General features: G+C 37.9%; 1 protein-coding gene across 5 annotated transcripts in view; it reads right to left on the minus strand.

Moving 5' to 3' along the window:
* STAG1 (STAG1 cohesin complex component) overlaps nucleotides 1-22543 on the minus strand; it is a 311613-nt gene that overhangs the window by 156124 nt on the left and 132946 nt on the right. For 4 of the 5 annotated variants that reach the window (XM_084752355.1, XM_084752352.1, XM_084752353.1 and 1 more), the window contains one exon: nucleotides 7641-7717. In XM_084752355.1, the coding sequence (XP_084608481.1) occupies nucleotides 7641-7717 (77 nt within the window). Of the gene's footprint in view, nucleotides 1-7640; nucleotides 7718-16089; nucleotides 16169-22543 lie in introns of those variants that run through there. The other variant, XM_084752356.1, reaches the window with a different exon arrangement.

A 22543-nucleotide genomic window follows, 5' to 3' on the forward strand; every position in this document is an offset into this window, starting at 1 on the left:
AGTGGAGATGGAGGTAGCGGGGCATGAAGGTGGGACTGGGAGGAGAAGAGGGAGGGGGCTAGGACGAGGATGTAAAGAGATTAAATTGATAAATAAATGGGGAAAAGATATACCTGTCACCATATCACTTCACACATTTTATTTGTTTGTTTGTTTATTTAGGTTTTTAAAGACAGGGTTTCTCTGTGTAGTCTTGGCTGTCCTGGAATCACTATGTAGACCAGGCTACCCTGGAACTCTCATTGATCCGCCTGCCTCTGCCTCCCAAGTGCTGGGATTAAAGGCATGAACCACCATGCCCGATATTTTTTATTCTTTTACTGGAAGATAATAGCAGACAGACAGACAAACACCCAACAAAGGCACACCATGGTCCACATGTGAAAGCCAAAATTCTGTGAGTGTTGGCTGTCTCTTCCCATCATGTTGTTTCTACATAGTGAACTCATGTCAGAAGGCTTGGTAGCCAGTACTTTTTACCAACTGAAACATGTAATCAAGTCAGTAAAGCATTTCTCAGAACTTCTAAATCAAACATTTTAAGAATTAAAGATTTTTTAAACATAAGCACTTCATGAAGAAGCCTAAAGGTGACCTTTCACATGCCAACTTCATTTCTTCAAATTTTACAATGAACTTGACAATAATTCTATTTCATAGAATAGATATATCAACTTCTTTAAAAGAAGAAAGACAAGATGGGCTCTTAATAATTCACTTTAATTCACAAAGTTAATAGTTGAGCCTCACACCAAGGGCCTTTCATCTCCAGCTTTAAGAACTACCAAAATGCACACGAGGAGGAGTGGGTATGTGGTATAAGCCTGCAATGTTGATACTGGAGGTTGAAGCTAAAGGACTTGGAGGATAGTCTGAAATACAAAACACTCCCCACCCACAAACTGAGTGGGAAAAGCGGAGGGGAGAGAAGAGCTAAAACTAAACTAAGGTAGGCAAGAAGAAATCAACTAAAATGTAAAGGCTAGTCTAAGGCCAAGTGTGTTTTACCACGTCAGTGTGACAAAGCAAGGAGAGTTTATGCCCATTCAAAACTGTTTCCAACAACAAAGTCTAGGGACAGGGCATGGAAACAAGAGAACTTTTACTTTGGGTGAAACAGGCCTGCAAGTGGGGTAATCTTCAACTGGAACTAGAAAAGCAAGGAACCCAGATTGTTTGTTCTAATCTTTCTATTGCATAAATCAAAAGCTTTAACCCCATGGGCACCAGGATAGGCAGCAGCAAAGGGATCAAAATCAGGGGTGAAGAAAAGATCCATTACAATGACAGAAGAGGAAAATAGCTTGTATACAAAAGTAGGAGTAGAAGAGGAAAAAAAATACTGCCTTGGGCTCTACATCTTACATTGCTACCAACCAAAGGGCTGTTGGTTTGAAGTTGGACAAGAACCTCAGACAAAAGCAAAAGACTGGCTGCTACAAAAATGAGGAACAGGCAGCTGAAAGGGTCCTTACGTGGTTCCAGTTACACAGCTGCACCACTAAGACACAGGAAAGACCATGAACTGTCTCATCATCATTTTCAAAAAGCAAGCAACACCATATGGCAACTTATAGGAGACAAGGTGAAAAAGTGATTTCTTCCATGGCACAGGGATACAGAAATAGCAGAAGTCTCTTCAGGTATGCCATAAGTAATTGGAGAAATTCACAGATGAAAGTAGCTATTGCCCCTCTAAGAAGGTTCTTTTTATAGCAAAAGGAAACCATTGTAAGAAACCACAACTGGACACATCAACAGATTGTGGGGGCTCCAACACCAATGGATACATCTACAACACAGCTTCTACATCACAAAAGAGGGGACAGAAAGATTGTTGTGGTGGATATATTTGGTTGTCAACTTGACTACAACTGGAATTAACTAAAACTTAAGCAGAAAGTGTTTCTTAGTTAAACCATTTGAAATGGGAAGACCCATTTTTCTTTTCTTTTCTTTTGAATATGGGGCATTTTATTTTATTATGTTTCTTTTCTAACACATACATTTATATTATTACACATGAATCAAATAAACTACATACAGCAGGAAAAACCACGAGACAATCAGGAATTATATAAATGTTACATTCATTGTGATTTGGCTATTTGTATCTGGCAAACTTTAAATAAACATCTTGCTAGGTCTAAATTTCTGAATAAAAATCAATATCTATCATATCTCATCTCTATTAACTTTAAATATTTATCCTGATCTAAAAACATCTTAACCTCTAGCCTACTAAACTTAATAGTAAAACTAAACTATATGGTCTTCAAACCCATCAGAGACTTGAGAAGGAATAAAACTTAAGTACCTGAGTGAAACAGAGGTGTAGGTTAGCAGCTTCCAAAATGAAAACATGATTGAGATGGTTTACTGCCTGAACAGTCATCCAACACTCTCTATAACACTAGAACATCATCTTCAGTCTTCTGGCCCAATATATCTAACAGACATATTTGTGAGGCAGAAACTATTGAGGACTGACTTGCTTATGCTGTCTTGGCAGTGGAAGACCCATTTTTAATCCAGAGCTTTTGAAGTGGGAAGATCCACCTTAATCTGGGCTACATCTTCTTCTGGCAGCCTTTACCAAGGACATAAAAAAAGAATGCTTGCTCTCTTTGCCTGCTTGCTCTTACTCCCACTGGCTAGCCCATTTTCTTTATTGGCTTTAGAGCCTATTTCTTTAGAATTCTAGGATGTAATGAAGACCAGGAACAACTACTGAATTCTTGGAACTTCCATTGGTAGACAGCCACTGTTGGAGTAGCTAAACCATAGCCTGTAAGCCATTCTAATAATAAATCTCCCCCCCTCCCCCCCTCCCTCCCTCCTCTCTCTCTCTCTCTCTCTCTCTCTCTCTCTCTCTCTCTCTCTCTCTCTCTCTGTGTCGTAAATTCTGTTTCTCTAGAGAATGCTGACTAATACAATAAGAAAATCAGAAACCCAGGGAGTCTGTTCTCAATCTGTCTTTCCTAGAAACGACTGTATAAACAAGACCTGGACAACGACAGTAGATGTTCTAACAAATCCAACCCAGAAGCAGAGTAATCTAGAGTCCCACCCTGGAACAAAGAATTAAGGGAGCTAATGACTGCTGAGTGAGGGAGAATTACCCCACCACCCCAGAGATCAGTGCCCTAACCTGCTACCTAATACAAAGTACTCAGTCCTGAAATCATATACACACAAAACCCAAAAATGGTCTTAGTAGGTCATAGTTATATATCTGTACATAAAACACACAGACACACATGCAAAGAGGCTATCAATTTGAGGAGATGGGATTTGAAAGGAGTTGAAGAAAAGGGGATCATGTAATTATATTTTAAATAAAGTATAATTAAAAATAAAATATATGAATAAAAAAGAAAAACCTATAGTAGCAAAGCCCAAAAAGCCCACCATTAGGGAAAATTGAACCCTGTGGTACACTAAGGGTAATATGAGTAACAACAAAATGTAAGCCTTACTCACTTAATAGAGTGAAAAGCCTGTATCTTTAAAACCTTTTAATTTGTGAATCACATGCAAATATTACTGTAAAAAATTGTTTTTCAAAATGAAAGCCTGTATCTATTTCAAAAATCTCCTAACTCTTGATTTTGGAACATTCGGTCTAAATGACAAGCCTACATCAAACCCTTCCCTCAGGGCTCCAGGAACTACATGGAAGAGGAGGAAAGAAGTGCAAGAGTCAGAGGGGATCAGTGACACCAGGAACATTCTCTTCCAACACAACAGGACGGATGCACAAATAACCTCACACGGACAGTGTTATAACACACTAGACATGGGCTCCCACCTATAACTAAGAAACTATCTCCAAATGACATCTGCTTGCATAGGAAAAATCATTTTCCTCCATTGAAGTCCTACTTGGCAAATTAATCACACTTAAGGGTAAGACAACATGCCATGGTAGATGGCTACCATAAGTGAACTCAATGGTAGTTTTGTAGACATTTTTTTTCATATTGCTTTGTTTGAGCTTTTATTATATTTATTTATTCTATTTTTGGATTTGCTGATTTTCTCCTTGTACATAATGGTTTCAATTTTTGTGATTTTGAGTTGTGCGTGGGTGTGTGTCTATTTATTGTATTTTTTAAAAATATATTGGTCTGTTTATTTGTTTGCCTGTTTGTTTTCCATTTAGAGAAAAAATTATGTGGAGTTGGGTAACAAATAAAGTTATTTATTTTGTAGACGATCTGACAGGTATATGCAGACAAAATAATACCTAGCCAATCAAATGAGGAGTAAATGAACAAATCATCCTTAAGTAAGTTTTTTAAAAATGCAGGGGGAAAGTTCATGTACAGTAAAATATAGAACAATATGTATTTTGTATGTGCTTTGCACATATGGTTCAGTATCCATACACTACTGACTCTTGATAGTGTTTAGGAGGGAGAATAAGACCTCCAAAAAGGCAGAGAGCTTATTTTAAATCCACAAACTGCAAGGCATGGTCTTTGAAGTCCAAGCATCAGCTTTAATAAAATTGTTTCCTAGAACTCATGGGACAACACAGCTGCCTACTGAGTATCCTTCCTATGGAGTGGTTCTCAAGTTACAGGGGTCAAATGAGGAAATTAACAGACAAGCTGACTGCCTAAGTTTTGGAAATGAACCTTTATGATGAAAGTTTAAAGAAGAAGAAGAAGAAGAAGAGGAGGAGGAGGAGGAGGAGGAGGAGGAGGAGAAGGAGGAGGAGGAGGAGGAGGAGTGCTGTCAAGTTTCGAGAGTTAGTAACAAACCTTGGAGGATTTAAGGTTCTATGAAATGGTGCAAAACATAAACTTACTTGCCATGCAAGCCTTGTAGCCTGAGTTCCATCTCCAGAGACAACTGTAGAAACAGAGAACTGAACCCAAACATGTGCTCTGACTCCCTTAAGTGTGCTAGGGTATACTTCTGCCCAACCATACCCCAGCCCATACCCCGACCCCAATACCTGAAGGCACTGAAAGGTAAGATTCACTCACCCCTTGAGATTTAAATTTTGCTATTTTTACAGGCTACAAAATGTGCTTTGATGCTCTTATAATGATGTACAAGCAAACCATAACACCAGGACAGCCACTCAATCACAGATGTAAGTAACTAAGGGCCAAGTGTCATGACGCATACCTGTAAACCCAGAACCCAGGACTCTGAGACAGGATTACAATGCTGAGATCAGCTACCTAAGGAGTTCTAAGCTAGCCATGGCTACAAAATGAGAAATTTTGCTTGAAATAAATAAAAAAGAAACATATGCACAAGAAAAAAAGATACCTATATGTGTTAGATTAATTTTTAACATTATAATAAGTCAATTTTTGTAATTATGAACATAACCCATAAACAAGCTGAGGCATACACACCTGCATACAAAAAGGTTCAGCCATCCAAAATCCAGAACAGAGATTTTGGAATATTTCCATACTACCAAACAATGAAAAATGATGACTATGCCTTTACTACATCAAACAGTAATCTATAGACTGTTTTTTCAAGGGTATAAGCTACCCACATAATAAACCATCTCCCTGCAGTGCACTTAGGAATATGACTGACTGCAAACACACTCTTAGCACTACACAGATTCTTAGCACACAATGACGAAAAAAACAACACCATCCCATTCAAAGAATTTCTCATTTAATTAGAGCGATGAGGACAGACAATAAATGAGTTAGAAAATAACAGGAGCATTAAAAGGGAAAATAATATTTAAGAGAGATTATCAATTATCTAAAGGTAGAACTGGGAGAAAATAGGGACAATATTCCAGGTAACAATAAAGTTAGGAAAAGCCTATATATAAAGGCATAAAAATAGGATGATGACACTATTTTAGGCTGCATAAGCTGAAACAGAATGTATGGAAATAACTATCAAGAAAAAAGGCAAAAACTAAACAAACTCAGTCACAGATGTGGGAATTGACAGAGTTCAATCAAATATATATTCTAAACAGATAGAAGTGGCTTTCAGATGCTCTGGTATAGAAAGAAGAACATTACTAATATGAGCTACATTCAAACAATGAAAGAGCCATTTCAGTTATCAGTGACTAAATGAGATTATTTCTCACAGAAAACAAAAAAAGCAAATTGCGGTTTTTATTTTGTTTTTTGAGACAGCGTCTTACTATATATCCCTGGCTGTCCTGGAACTCTCTATATAGGTCAGAATGACAACGAATTAACAAGGATCAACCAGTCTCTATTCCCAAGAGCTGAGACTAAAGACTATGTCATCATGCCCACCAAACAGCAAATTTTATGTGTAGAATTGCCTCATTAGTCTGAAAGAGAGGGTTACAAAGAGAGGGTTATATTTTAACTCAAAAAACTTATATCGAAAATCCAATTTTAGGATCTTAGGCCACACTGATAACTACAATCTAATGAGTACTGATATAATTTCAAATTAAACCCAGTAACTGGGAAAAGAGCTCAGTTAGTAAAACATCTGCCTTTCAAGCATGATGACCTGAGCTCATACCAAAAACTCAAATAAAAAAAGATGGTGACAGTGACACACCTTTGCAATCCCAGATCTTGGGAAGTGGGATAGCAAATCCCTAAGGCAACAACCTGGAGTATATAAGACGCCATTTCTAAAATTGAACACAAGATAAAAATCAACATAATTTAAAAATATTAAAAGCTTAAAATGAACACTGGGGCAAAGAATCTTTTTTAGCCACCCTCTACTTATCTAAATTAAGAACATGCAAAATCCTTTTAGTGTGAAATGCAAGAGAAAATGTCAATACCTGACGGGAAGAACATCTATGAGGTTATAAATATTTGAGTATGTTTGCCATATCTCATATTTGTGTTACTTCATTCAAATAGAAAACGATAATAAAAGATTCAAATACTCACAAAAAATAATCTAGAAAAAAATTGATAATACTAAATGAAAAAATAATAAAAAAGATCTTTCAAGAAATGGACTTCTGTAAGTCAAAAGGATATAATAAGAGAACTAGTGATGAGTTTAATAGCATTGCATGAATTAACTTTATCATATATACAACATAAAAATTAAACTACAAAACTGTTTCTAGACCTTATAGCATGACATCAAAACTAAGAATTATGATTAGTTTGTGAAGAGTAGCAAGAGAAATATATATTTGAAGTGGAAATGAGACCATTCAAGTAGCATGTTCTAAACAGAAGTACACACACACACACACACACACACACACACACACACACACACACACACGTGTGTGTGTGTGGGAGGTCTGGAAACTGCAGAGATGCTGTGCCACAGTTTTGTCTTGACTAATTACACTTAAGCAGAATTTTCTGCAAAAGAATTTCTAACAACCTTAGATAATACATTTTAATAATCTCTAAGAAAGGTTTATATATCACACTTCTCAAACCTATCCAACCTCTAAACTATTTAACAAAGTTAGCTTTTCATGTTGGAAATAAATAAAATAAAGTTGAGATTTGGAGATTGCACAATTAATGCAAAAGGTCAACTTTAATTCATGTTTTTACAAATGCTATTGTCTTCTTTTAAATACTAAACCAAAAAAGAATATTCAAAATAATCAACATATTTATTAACCAGGTAAAAGATAGGCAGTCATTTGTACAGATATTGGAATAGTATACCTCATCAAATTCTTCAGTCATTTTTCTGATGATTTCTGCATTCTGCATATTTCGAAACATCTCTATTCTGACAGTACCTGTGGAAAAATAGATTTTATAGTTAGGCTTTATCTGATACTAAACATTAAGCCTAATCTGATCACTATTTGAAAGTTACATAAAACTATTTAGGTTTCTTACTCGTGTTAAATTTCATAGTTTTTTTTCAAAAATTTATTTTATGTATGTGTGTTTTGCGTGTGTGTGTGTGCGCGCGTGCCGGCGTGCACCATATGTGTGCATGATGCCTGCTGGGTACAGAGCAGGGTGCTGGCTCCCCTAGAATGAGAATTACAGATTCAACACCACCATGTGGATGACAGAGCCAACTAAACTCAGGTCCTATGGAAAAGCAGCCAATATTCTCAACCACTGAGCCATTTTCTGTACCATTTACTTTTAAGGCCATTTTATTTAGAAACATAACACATTTCATTTAACTGTTTTTCTAAAAGCCAAGTTATTAAGTCTACATGATGACTAATGATGAAAGAAAAGTTATTTTCTACTATTCTAATTCTTCATAGCTCAACTGTATCCCAAATATAGCTATATAATTTAGTAGTGTACTGACGTGAAATTGAAAAATATGTAGGTAGATCTCTGTGAGTTCGAGGCCAACCTAGTCTACAAAACAAGTCCAGGACAACCAAGGCTACACAGAGAAACCCTATCTCAAACAAAACAAAACAAACAAACAAAAGTTATTTCGTTTTGGGGCTGGGGAGGTGGGTGGCTCAGGAGAAAGGGCACTTACTACCAAGCCTGACCCAAGTTTCATCCCCTAGACCCATGTGCTCAAAAGAGAGAGTCAACTCCTACAGTTGTCCTCTGATATCCACATGTGCCAAGGGGCATGCGCTCGCGCTCTCTCTCTCTCTCTCTCTCTCTCTCTCTCGCTCTCTCTCTCTCTCTCTCTCTCTCTCTCTCTCTCTCTCTCTCTCTCTCTCTCTCTCTGTCTCTCACACACCTAATCAAGGAGGAAGGAAATGTAATAATGTTTTACTTACAAGATTACAGCTTACTGTAAAGTCTTTAAAAGCCAACCTCCAGGTTGACTCTCTGTTCAACAATGCCCAACAATTCAAGCTCTTATGAAATCACCCAATAACTATGAAAGTAGTGGCCCTTATAAAAACAAACTAAGGAGAAAATTACATTAAATTTACATGTGATCCAAAAACTAGATCATAAAAGCAGTATGACATCGCTCTTTTTGTATGAGCTGTAGGGAACATCAAGGATACTCAGACTACAGAGACTCTCATAAGATGAAGTAAGGACTTCTTGGAAAAAAGCCACTCTCCCTAGACAAGACCTATGATGACTGCAACCTCAAGCAACACAGTGAATATAACACTATCAGACCTAGAGAACAGAACTACTCCGTCTGAGCTGCTAATACGTTTATGAACTACAGAAACTGATGATAAACAATTCTGTTTTTAGTCACTGAACTACAGAATAACTTATCAAAGCAATAAACACAGAATATAGATTCCCCAGGGATTTAATGTACAATCGTCAGAAAAATACATATTTAAAAAATGTTTAAGTATTCTTCTTTGTGTGTTCATATGTGTGTGGGAATGTGTGTGAACATGTGTGTAAGCCTGATACTACATCAGATGTCTTCTTCGATTACTCTCCACCTCTTACTGAGGTAGGACTTCCCTGATCAGAACTAGTGATTTGGCTAGCCTGGCTGGCTAGCTTGCTCCAGTGATACCCTGTTTTGCTTCTTGCTACTGGGATCACAGGCAGGATTTCTTGCCCACAAATTTTTATAGATTCTAGGGATATAAAATCTAGTCCTCATATTTGTGCTGCAAACATTTTCTCCAATGAGCCATCTCTACCACTCTAAAATATTTTTTAAAGGAAAAGGATGATAGCAGTACCATAATTTCAGGTGTTTTTGTAAATGATTCTAGAATTTCACTTGACCTGTTTATTCAACAAAATGCAAATACTGATCAAAAGACTCATACATAAAACCACGGATGATAAATCATAGGTGAATGAATTAAAAAAAAAAATCTTGCCTACCTAAAAAAACTATAAACATAAAGATCCAATACTAGAACAAATTATATATTAATAAAAGGAAAACAACTGATGATACACTAATACACACACACACACACACTCACACACACACACACACGGGGGGGGGGGGGTGAGAGAGAGGGAGCGAGAGCGCCAGAGCGCTATGGTTTTTCCAGATAACTGGTTGAAAACACAGCATCAAAAAAGGAAAGGATGGACATTAAGATGTCAAATGTCTCAGTAGGTATTAGGACTGATGATGGGTTTGATATCTGAATCAGTGTGGTAAAAACAACTGACTCCAACAAATTGTCCACCGACTTCCACACTCCTATTGTGGAAAGCAGGTGTACACACACACACACACACACACACACACACACACACACACACACACACACACTTACACAAAATAAATACATGAATAGCTGGGTCTTGAGGAAGCCCTATTCCCAGTTTTCTGAGAAAGCACCAGATAGATTTCCAAAGTGGCTGTACTAGTTTGCATTCCCACCAGCAATGAAGGAGTGTTCCTCTCTCCCCACATCCTCGCCAGCATGTGGTGTCGCTTGAATTTTTGATCTTAGCCATTCTGATGGGTGTAAGATAGAATCTCAGAGTTGTTTTGATTTGCATTTCCCTGATGACTAAGGAGGTTGAGCATTTCTGTAAGTGTTTCTCAGCCATTTGATATTCCTCTGTTGAGAATCCTCTGTTTAGTTCCAAGCCCCATTTCTCAATTGGGTTATTTGGTTTGGTGGTGATTAATTTCTTGAGTTCTTTATATATTTTGGATATTAGACCTTTGTCAGATGTAGGGTCGGTGAAGATCTTTTCCCAGTCTGTAGGCTGTCGCTTTGTTCTTTTGACAGTGTCTCCTGCCTTACAGAAGCTTCTCAGCCTCATGAGGTCCCATTTATTAATTGTTGACATGAAAATGTCATAAAATTATTATCATTCCATTTATACAAAGATCCAAAATTGAGCCTGGTGAAGACACTTTTAATGCTAATACTCAGAAAGTATAAGATCTCTGTGAATCTTAGGTCAGACTGGTCTACTTAGGGATTTCTAGGCCAGCCAAGGGTACATAGAGAAAGAAAATCCATCTTTAAAAACAAACAAATTCATGGGTATAGAGGAGATGGAGCTTACCAAAGATGAGAGCAAAGTGAATGACCCTGTCTCCAAGTCTCAGCACTATTAGGATGCTACTGCAGAAGATGAGGAGGAGGCAGAAGAGAACCTAAGGCAGAGAGCTCTGCATCACCTCAGGATGTTTAATTCTCTCAGTTTTCTTCAACTGCCCATTTTCTTACTTCAGTTTCTTTCTGCTGCCTCTGTCCTGTTTTGTTTTGTTTTTCTCACTAAGAGATAAATAGTGCCTGGCACATAGTAGGGGCTCAAGGAATATCTCCTATTTCCACTCTGATAAACTTAGACTTCTGCCACTGTAATAGTCCAGTTAATATTCTTCTAATATATCCTACAGGAAGTGAGTTCTGCTCCAGATTCTATATAGAACCAGTCCTGTACTGAAGACACAGATACTGGCCACCGTTGCAAAGCTAAGTAGTGGATCAGAGAAAGGAGCGTAGAGGGTACCAGATAGAGGTCACTAGGAAGAGAGGGGTGGGGTTTTCCAGTCAAAGAAATCTACTGAGGCTTTTTCAACCAACAGGGTTTCTACCTGCTTATCTCTCAGCCTCGGGAGTGGTATTAACAGTGCTATCTCCATGTATAGCCTCCTGGCTGTCCTGAGCCAAATCTGCCATTGAAGGTGTCTTCTCAGCATTGTTCCTCCCTTCTCCAAAAGACTGGGGGTGGAGGAATGGGACATGCCAGAGCCTTGGTCTCTAAATGTGCAGAAACTGCCCATTCCACTTAACCTCAAAAATTGGAAAGCTACATGCCACCTGGACGTTTGGGACACTCCTCGTAAGAGAGGTGATATTTTTGCTTTTGCTGTTTTCCTCTTGCCCTTGGTTTGGTACTACCCTACACTCGGAATTTCTATTTTCTGTTAAATTTGCTGCTTTTTTTCCATATTGAAAAAAATAACATAAATGTTAATTAGGAAAAAAAACTCTAAAACAAGAAAAACTATACTAAATTGAAAATTGTCTGGCATAAACAAGAGTACATGAAGAGTAGGACAGCAAACAAATTTGCTATAAAATGAAAACTTCTCAGAGATAGGAAAATATTATGTATTGTGATTGAAGATGCGTTAGATAGTTGTACATTTATCCAAAGTTGTTTAGTTGAAGACTGACATATGTCAATTTCAGTGTAAACTATAGCTCTGATCCATTGATTTTCCTAATCGTAAGAATGGGGTGGGAGGGGCATGGCACGTTCTGATGTGAGGAGAAAAGGGAAACAGAAGGTGCACAGGGGTGGGGGTGGGGATCACTGGGACAGACTGGAGAGCTGCAACAGGGTAGACTACAGGGAGGATATGGAAATGTGTCTAGCTGAGCCTCCTAGCAGCAGGGGACAAGGACACCTTGCTGCCAGGCAGGACCTGATCGGGAACACTGACCCACCTACAAAATCTTCCACCCCAAATTGACCGTACCTACAAGCTGTGCAGAGATAAAGGTAGAGTAGAGATGAGGGAATGACTAACCCAGGCCTGGCCCAACCTCAGACCTACCCCAAGGGACAGAGCCAAAGCCTGACACCATTAACAATGCTCTGCTATGTTTACAGACAAGAGCCTGACTTAACTGTTCTCTGAGAGGCCCCACCCAGCAGCTGACTGAATCAGATGCTGAGCCTCACAGCCAAGCATTAAGTGGGGTCCTGTGGAAGAGTGAGAAGGAAAAACAGAAGGACCCAGAGGGGACAAGAATGCTGCAATAAGACCAACAGAGTCAACAAACATAGACCCATGGGGCTTACAGAGACTCAAGCACCAACCAAAGAGCATGCATGGACTCGACCTAGGCACCTACATATATGTAACCAATGGGCAGTTTGATCTTCATGTGGGTCCTCAGGTAAGTGGAGCACGTACTGTCTATGACTTGGACTCTGTTGCCTGCTTTTGGATCACTTCACCCTAACCGGGATGCCTTGCCTGACCTCAGTGGACAAGGAAGAACTCAGTCCTGATATGACTTGATGTGTTGGGGGGGCGGGGGGCGCGGGTAGGGTGGGAGGCTCCCTTTTACGGAGGACAAGAGGCACAGTGTGGGCGGAAGAGACAAGGAAGAGAGGAGAGAGGGGGCTACGACCAGGATGTAAAGTGAATATATAAATTTAAAATAAATCAAACCAACAAACAAACAAACAAAAAGAATGCCTGACTCCTGTGGTTCCTCCAACCTAGTCTGCAACTAACTCAGAGCTTAAGGAACATGAAAACACTAAAACGTTATAAACCTATCCTTGCCTGTCAAAGGAAAAAAAAAATGGGTATTGCTAACAATACTATTTCCATACTAACATACATACTGCTCTTAAGATACTAAGTACTGTAAATAATGCTCTATTCTATTTCCATGACTGACATTCCAAGCTCAAGCACAGTACTTTTATCTGTATTTTCAATGAAATACACGGAGTGGCTCAGAAAGAAAGACTATCTCAAGTGAGAGACAAGAAAATGGTAGCTAGCAATGAAACCCTATGATGAGAGCTTCAGGCTTCACATCTTTACAAGGACTATCAACTGTAAAACATTCTACTAAAGACTAAAGCATCAAAGGCCATAATTTAAAAAATAAATGAGTAGTTTTAGCAAGGAAAACCTCTGTGCACACTCCCACAGGGTAATATTCCAAAGATTATCTTTATTTTTTAACTAGTCATTCTTCTCCACAACATGACCAAATAATTGCCTTTGAGAAAAGGTTTCCCCAGATTTATGCCAGTTTTTTCATTCAAAAAGTAATACTTTATTTTAAGTGTTTTTTAATATACAGCAGCTCTAGTTTTAGAGACAATTTTCTGATTTCTTTCACTTTTTATAATGTATCTAAGTAGATTTAAATAATATTCAAAGTTCTATCCACCATATCACAGAATTTCACCTTTTTTTTTCTTCTGGTTTTTTGAGATACAGTTTCTCTGTGTAGCCTTGACTATCCTGGACTTGCTTAGTAGACCAGGCTGGCCTCGAACTCACAGCGGTCTGCCTGCCTCTGCCTCTCGAGTGCTGGGATTAAAGTCGTGCGCCACCACCACCCGGCGAATTTTACACGTTCTAACACAGAAATATATATTATCCTATATCTTTAGTAACTCATAAATTTTTTAAAAAAGTACTGCAGACACCATGTCTTATTAAAACGTTTATTCCATTAGTTGTAAAATACCTGACATTCCGGGGTTTTTCCTATTGAATGTTTATTTGAATTGGGGAAAAAAAGCATTATTGTAACTAAATACTGGTACAATAATTAAGGATGCAACTTTAGGATATTTGATTTGGAGCTTTTAATTACTCATGTTCCATTTTTTCTTTGTATATTTGTGTATATATAAATGTGTGTGTATGTGAACCTGTGGGTGATCAAAGGACACTTAGCAGAGTCAGTTCTTTCTTTCTACCATGTAGGTTCCAAAGATCAAACATGTGCTTGACACTGAGTACCTTGACCTGCAGAGCCCTCCCCCAAGCCTTGTGTTCTGGCTTACAAAGATATGAGTGTCTGCAAACAATCTCAGGTCAACCTGTCTATATGGTAAGACCATGACAGAGAGAGAAGAGGAGGTGAGCAACATATTTGTAATGTACTTATAATGTTCTACATTCATAAAAACATAAATATCAAAAACAAAGAAAGGAAAAAAAATCAAAATTAAACACCATTCTTTACAATATTAAAAACTTATCTCAAAGAGTTGAACTAATTATATAACCACCAACATAAGTGATTTAAACACACACACACACAAAACTCTTTTTGAAAAGAAAGCCATAGAAGTTTTATTTGATAATGTCTTTACACTAAGGTAATATTTCTAAAATTGGAAAGAATTTAAAATTTCAATTTTTAAAAATGAATAATTCTCAAATTAGAAATAACAGCAGAAATCTAACAAGTTGTTAATAATTTAGGATAGGCTTGATGGTGCATACCTGTAATCCCAGCACACTGGTTCTGAGTTTGACATCATCTCAAACTATAGAACAAAACCTTATCTCCAAATAAGAACAATTAAAAATGATCATGGGAACAAGGCTTAATGCAACATCTGTAGTATGTAATTTTTCAAATATCTAACAAAATTGCAAATTTACAAATTCCTTGATTTGACACTAAGACTATATTGATAAGTAATGCACTCTTAAAATTGTTTTAAAAATGTGTAAAATAACTTACAAGTATTCTGTGAATCATTGTAATAGCAAAAATTAGGAAAACCTCACATGCCATTTATAAAATCAGATTAAAGTAATAATGCTGACAGTGGTAGCAGCAATCAGTATCTGGCTGCTAACAAGCTGTTGTGGCAATACATTTAATTTGCCTCAAAATCTTATGAGATTAAACTATTTTTTCTCTCTCTCACTGTTTACAGATAAGAAAACTAAGACCTCTAAATAGTCATCAACTTGAAAGCAGATTTTGCTAGTAGTAGTAACTGATCTACTTTGGCAGACAGGCTATATGACTAACTACTACTTGGTCTCAATTATTAAGGATTCCATTGAGCTGTTAAAATACAGTAATGCCATCTAGGACTGACACAGAAAAATATGTAGAACATTCTCATATATTCACAAAAGAGATCTCAAAATATATACTATGTATTAAAATATTACTAAAAAGGTATGTAACAAACTGAAAAATCTGTTACCTTAAGGAATAAAAAATTGTAATTGACATTTAAAGAGGTAAGAAATATAAGATTTAAGTTTTTAAGGTGTGAGTGCCTACAAGTACACCAGGTGCATGCATGGTAGCTGTAGAGGTCACAAGAGGACATCAGATCCCCTGCAATTGGAGTTACAAATGATTATGAGCCACCAAGTAGGTGTGGGAGATTGAACCTGGATCCTTTGCAGGAGTATCACCTACTATTAACCACTGAGCTAATCTCTACAGTGCTACTCCTGTCTCCACTTTTATTTTTTTTAAAGATTAAGCAAATTCATCCTAATTATGAATATAGAATGTTTGTCACAGGCTCATGTGCTGAGCTTGGCTATTAGTTGTTCTGCTTTGGAAAGTGCATGAAATTTTAGAAGGTGGAGTCTATCAAAAGAAAATATGTTACCTTGGGGAGAATATATATATGTGTATAGATTCATTCCTCTGGCCTCTTTTTTTCTGCTTCCTGAAAGCTATGACATGAATAGCCTATATCATACATTTCCAGTTCCATTATACATTTGATGGCTTACCTAAAAGCAACAGAGTCAAATGACCATGAATTCAAAGTTCTGAAGTTGTTAAGTCAACGTAAATCTTTTCTGCCTGTAATGAAAGTTGACCAACTCAGAAAATGAGAACAAAGAGCTGTTAACTATAACTCTCATCATTGAGTTAAGAACATTTGGAACAGGCTTGTGGGCGGAGTCTGGAAGGTTTTATACCAGAGGCCCAAATGCTGTAAGAAACACAAAATGAGAGGTTTTAGCATAAACTGAGAAGACCAACATAGAGTGGACTGTGTTCATGAGGAAACAGGACTCTATTTGGGAATTAGACCAGAGGTCATTCATGTGATTGTGGGGAGGAGGATGTGACACTGTGTCTGTTTTGTCAATTCCATGAAATCTGTGGAATGATGAACTTAAAGTTGACACAAAATAATTAATTTGATGTACAAAAGTTCCAGGCCAGAACTCAGGTGCTTGCACAGGTACTGCTGTGTTTAACCTGATGAAAATAAAGATGGTGGTAGGGGTGAACTACAAGTATCTTGCAAAGCTTTCATCAGGGGGGACGACTGTAAATTGAGATTAATGAAGACAGCTCAAGGGAGATTCGACACACACTCTGCGTCTGAGCAACAGGCATACCTTGAAGGGATTCCAACAACAAGCCAGCTCTCACATAAGACAAAAAAGGATAATGTAAATTCTATCTCAAAGGCTCTCCCTGAAGAGCTTTCCCAAGGAACACTGCTCACAAAGGACTACCTAGGAAGTTGTTTCCTTGAGATTATTTTACTGCATTCAGTTACCCAGGCATCCAAGAGGCTGTTGCAACCATAGCCTAAGCCTGGCTGTGATTCAAGCTGGAGGATGACAATGGTCAATAGAAGAATCTTGGTGCTCGTTTTTTAAGAATGTGGAAAGAAAGACTGCAGAATCATAGGCACACCCATCCACATTTCAAAGAAAATCCAGGAAGGTTTGGTCATTTGTGACAAGTTTGCAATTCCTATGTGCAGCACCTAAAAATGGATGGATGAAGCTAGAAACATGAAGCTGAAGATGCAACCAAGAACCTGAAAACTTAAAAAAAAAAAAAAAGGATATGGAATGTTGGTCTAGGAAAAGTGTAGATGAAGCTGAGTCAGAAAAAGAGGTGGGGAAGGATGGAAGAAGGGAGGGGAGATAGGGAGAGAGAAGAGACAAGAGAGGAGGGAAAGGGAGCAGGGATAGAAGAAGAAAGGAGGAAGGGAGAGGGAAGGGGAAAGAATGAGAGGAAACTATAAGCTGCCAAAATGCCAGGCTGCAAGGGCAGCACTTGCCAAGCACAATGAAGCTCATATTATTTACCTGGATGTCAGGTATGGGTCTACAAGATTTAATATTTGCCCAGCTAACATTCAGTCTTATTACACCTATCTTTTAGAATGGAACTGTTTGCTCTATGCCAGTATAGGTTGTACAAACACAAATTTTGTTCTGATGTTGAAGGCACTAAGAGGAAAGACTGTGGATGTGGGTATCTAAATAACAGTCACCCTTTAGAAATGAACTAACTACATTATGCATTATGAAATCAGCATATGGGGAAAGGATAGAAGGTTATGATTTGAATATGAAACGTCCTCTCAGGTTTGTGTTGAAATCTTGATCGGCAGCTTGGAGAGCTACTTTTTCAGATGTGGTGAAAGTTTTAGCAGGTGGCAGTTGGTACCTAGAAGTAAGAAGATCACTGAGAATGTGACCTTTGGAGTTACTTCTTGCTCTGGCCCCTTTCTGTTAAGACTTCTATCTAACTTCTGGCTTCCATGAACTAAGCAACCTTTGCTACAATTCTCAGATGACATTATATTCTGTCTTTCCTGGGAGGTCAAAGAAGTAGCAACCAACCATGAAGTAAAACAATGAACTAAACAGGTACTAACAGGTACTAGTTACAGCAAGGGCAGTGATACTGACAAAATGTCATAACGCACACCCATTGAAGGGCAGGAGTATGAAAACCAAACACAAATTTACCAAAATGCAAAATTTAATGTTTCTTACAATGATGTGAAAAAAGATGAATCAATAATCTTTAAAAAGCTCTAACCTAAAAAGTAGGGCAGTGAAACATTCTTTGATAATTATTACTATGCCCAATAATAAAGGCTAATGCTGGTAATAACAACACAGAATAAAAACCCTCAAGTAAAGCTGGGTGTGGTAGAACACATCTTTAACCCCAGCACTCAGGAGGCAGAGGCAGGAGGACCTCTATGAGTCCAAGGCCAGCTTGGTCTAAAAAGTGAGTTTCAGGACAGCCAGGGTACACAGGAAAACCCTGTATCAAAAAACAAAACAAAACAAAACAAAAATCCTTCAAGTAATTACATGTCTTTGGAAAACATTCTGGATACAAAATCTTTGAAATATCACATGTAGCTTTTTCAGCTTCACTAGCTTTTAGCATGGGACACTGTAAAATGTACATTGTCTCTATGAAGCTCAATGAACTTTTTTTAACTACCTTTTTGTTTAAAGTTGAATCAATCCTTGCAAATGAAATGATGTCATTCTTTTTATGAGTTAAAAAATCTGTTGTGTGCATAAATCTTTTTTCCCATTTTTTAATTAATTAAACATTTTTGTTTTTTACATATACATTTATATTATTACACAGTGCATAAATCTTACTTTCCTTATCCAATGCTCTGTTCATAGCAACTATGAACACTGTTGAAATAAGCACCTGTGTGGTTGGACAGATTTGCATGTCTTTGAGTAGTATCAAGAAGTGGTAGAGTTTGGCCATTATGTTAGACCTTATTTGTTTATTTATTTATTTGTTTGTTTGTTTATAAGTGGTATCGGTCATATGTTAGACCATCTTTATTTATGTATTTATTTATAAGAGTAGTGTTGGGCCATACATTAAATCATATACATGTATACATACATACATACATACATACATTTTTGAGGACCTTGATTTCCATAGTGCCTGGATTAGTTTCCATCCACAAAGGGGTATATAAAGGTGCCCTTTTGCCCACTTCCCTGACAGTATTTGTTCTGTGTTTTCTTGACTTACATTCTGACTGGCCATGGAACTGCAATGCATGCTTCATTTGCATTTCCCCCATGGATAGCTATGCTGAAATCTGTTTTTATGTTTACATAGGCCATTTGTACTCATCTTGGACACCTGTGTGTTCATCTTATTAGTCTATTAAATGATGAGATTGAGATCTTTAGCTCTGAAGGTGGTGATAGGGCCACTGCAGGGCAGATCCAGGGCTTTGCTCAGTGCTTTAATTCCTAGAGCCTAGAGAGTATACAGAACACTGAAGTTTACAAATATGTTTGTGTAAGAAACAAAACAGAGATAAGAAAAACATGCTCAAGAAAATAGCAACCTGAATCTTTTACATTGTATGTGCAGTTCGTACACACCTCAGTCAATACTGGGTTGCCAACTGTAATCACTCTATTTTTACCACTGCTCTTAACTTGAAGTCCATGAAGTAATTATGGGGTCTTTTCTTGGGCTGTTGGATTTGGTAAAATACTAGTACTTGTCTACAATTCTAATGGAAGCTGGACTTCTACTTGGGTCTGTTCTCAGGCTAAAATGGTGTTTTGTTAACAGGCCTCGTCTTTTTCTGTCAGAACCAGAAAGGGCAGTCCAGCAGTTATCTAAGCACTCTCACCCACGGCATCACAGCCAGAGCAGAGGTGGTTAGGCTCAAAAGCACTATTCTTTACAAAATACCTTCTATCTACCAGAATAAAAATAATGGAAAAAAGAAATAATCAGAAGAAACCTGGAAACAAGCAAATTGTCCCACAGCTATGCGTGTAAGCCGTACTATAGCCTAGAGAGCTGGAACTGTGTCACACCTGGGCATGCACACCTTACTCTAGTGTGGAGAACTTGAATTGTGCTTTTTTTTATGCTTCTTGTCCATTTTAAGCTTTCCGTGCCCTGGGTTTTATGTTAGCTGCAAGAGGAACCTTAACCTCTGTATCTGTCCAATTAAAATAAAAGAGAGGAGACTAGAAGGGCAAATTCTTGCTACTTCATAGTATAACAATATTTCAAGTAACATTTTAAGTTACTAGTTTTTAATGACTAAGCACTGCATACTCAGAGAGACTGACAGGTAGGTGTGATGAAATATAGTAACTCTGCCTATTACACTACCAAAGCATTACAAACAAGTGAAGATCTTTCAAGTGTTCTATGTATGAATCAGCCTCTTATTTCAAAGATTAGCATTGCAGACTCTTAATAACACCTGATATTCTGATTTTTGAAGGATAGTGCAATTATGTAGTAGGACAATCTTTTGGTCCACCCCACCCCCCATTTTTGCTTTATCTAGGTTTACAGAGGTTATAAATCAAAATAAAACCGAGAAAGATTACCAAAAAGTATCAAGGAAGTGGTAGAGGAAACCTTCATGAAAGAGAGGTAGTGCTAAGACCACTAAAATTGACGTGATCCACTGAAGGAACCCTCAAATGCAGGAACGACCGGGCTCATTATCTAGTAATGCTGTGACTGTGGGTCTTTCTAAAGACCTAAGAACAGGTAGCAGGATAAAGGCGCATGCTACGGTTGCTTTCCAACAAACATTCTCAACAAAATGTGTTAACTATATGAAGTATATGTGAACTACCTGATTTATGCGTGCAAGAATGGGGGAAACAAAAAATCATTATGAAGCTATTTTATAAGATATGCAATTGTTTGGAATGTCTTAAAAGTTGTGATTGTGCCTTCACTCATGTGTCTGTCTCTAGATGGCAGTCTATACTTTGTAACACTCCTAGCTGAAACATGAATCTCTTCCTTCCTTGGCAAACATGAAGATGGTTGCACACTATATTGGTAAGCTGTCATTATTACAGGGCTCACTGAGAAATGGGGCTCTGTAAATGAATTCTCCCACCCATCCAAAATTTCAGATCCAAACATGTTTATATCTGAGTGGTCTCCAAAGTCCCTTCTCTGGGAATGAGCTGGGACTCCTGACTGTGACAACAAGGAGAGAAGAGCGAAGCAGCACAAGAATGAAACTACTGCCGTCGTTTGTCTCATGAGTACTTGCAGTGACTAAGAAAAGCTTAACTTCAAGCATGGGGATCTGAAATATACAGAGAACTGAATCAGAAACTGTCTTAACACTTCCAGTCGGTTCTCGGAAGCATCACTCAAGGGGATGTTCTGTATAGGACTAAGAATTCCTGCTGACTGCCTTACAAGGACTTAGCCAATTTCTGAATGAGTACTCACCCATATAATGTTCTAACCCTTCTTCCTCCCTCCTCTTCCTATTTATCCCTTAATAAATCCACTCATCAAAACAAAAATGATGGCTAATCTCTGGACTGTACCGAACAGTGATAGATAAAGCAAATGCACAAAAAAGAAAAAAATCACCAACTGGAATGTTATATATAATTATCAGACCACTAGTCTTTCAAAAAACCCTGTATCTTTATAAAATAGGACAACTCATTAAATGTTTGTTTAGCAAATTTTAGAAACTGACTGGTGCTGAGTAACTCAGGCCTGAAAGCAAGCACTGCTCTACAGTTAGTCAATAATATTCAAATATTTTACCTAATTTTTTAAAATTATTTTTATTTATTATTTTTTTTTTTTTGGTTTTTTGAGACAGGGTTTCTCTGTGTAGCCTTGGCTGTCCTGGACTCGCTTTGTAGACCAGGCTGGCCTCGAACTCACAGCGATCCGCCTGCCTCTGCCTCCCGAGTGCTGGGATTAAAGGCGTGCGCCACCACACCCGGCATTTTACCTAATCTTAAATCAACTATTAAAATAACTCCATCTTCAGTGCTCAAGCTCGTCACAAAATACAGAAGAAATGATAATGAAATAAATTTTTCATTTAAAAAATGTAATAAATTCCCTGTTTTCAGCTTCCAAAATTGCTTAAAACTTAGTTTAATACTCTAACACATGGATCAGTAGATATTAAAATTCTAAGGTGATATGATGAGTGAGAAAGAATTCAATAATATATTGGTTGAAAGCAATGTACCACCATGTGGGTTCTATCACTAGCATGGGAAGGAAAGAAGGTGACAAAAAATCATTCCGTAAGTGTCTTCTAGGAACAGAGAGCTGTAAAAGAATATCCCCTCACCATGCACTGAGTCTCTAGACCAGCCAAAAAGAAAAACTAACCCAGAACTTCACGCACGACCCCCAGACCCAGTCCATCCATAAGGTCAGAGAGGACATTCTCAGCTTTGCCAGGTACTGCATGCACGACAAGACCCCAGGCAGGAACCCACGTCAGCTGGTCACACCTACACCAAGCCCTCCAGCACCAAGGTATCCTTCAAAGGAGCCCAGATAACATCTTACCCACGTTCACCTGCTTCCTTTATCCTTTATGATGCACTACCGATTTGCACTGTGACCCCTGACCCTGCCACCCAAGAACCACCTGTAGAACCTGAAGTA

This window comes from Acomys minous (genome assembly GCF_964271855.1).
Source record: "Acomys minous genome assembly, chromosome: 13".
Lineage (NCBI taxonomy): Eukaryota > Metazoa > Chordata > Mammalia > Rodentia > Muridae > Acomys > Acomys minous.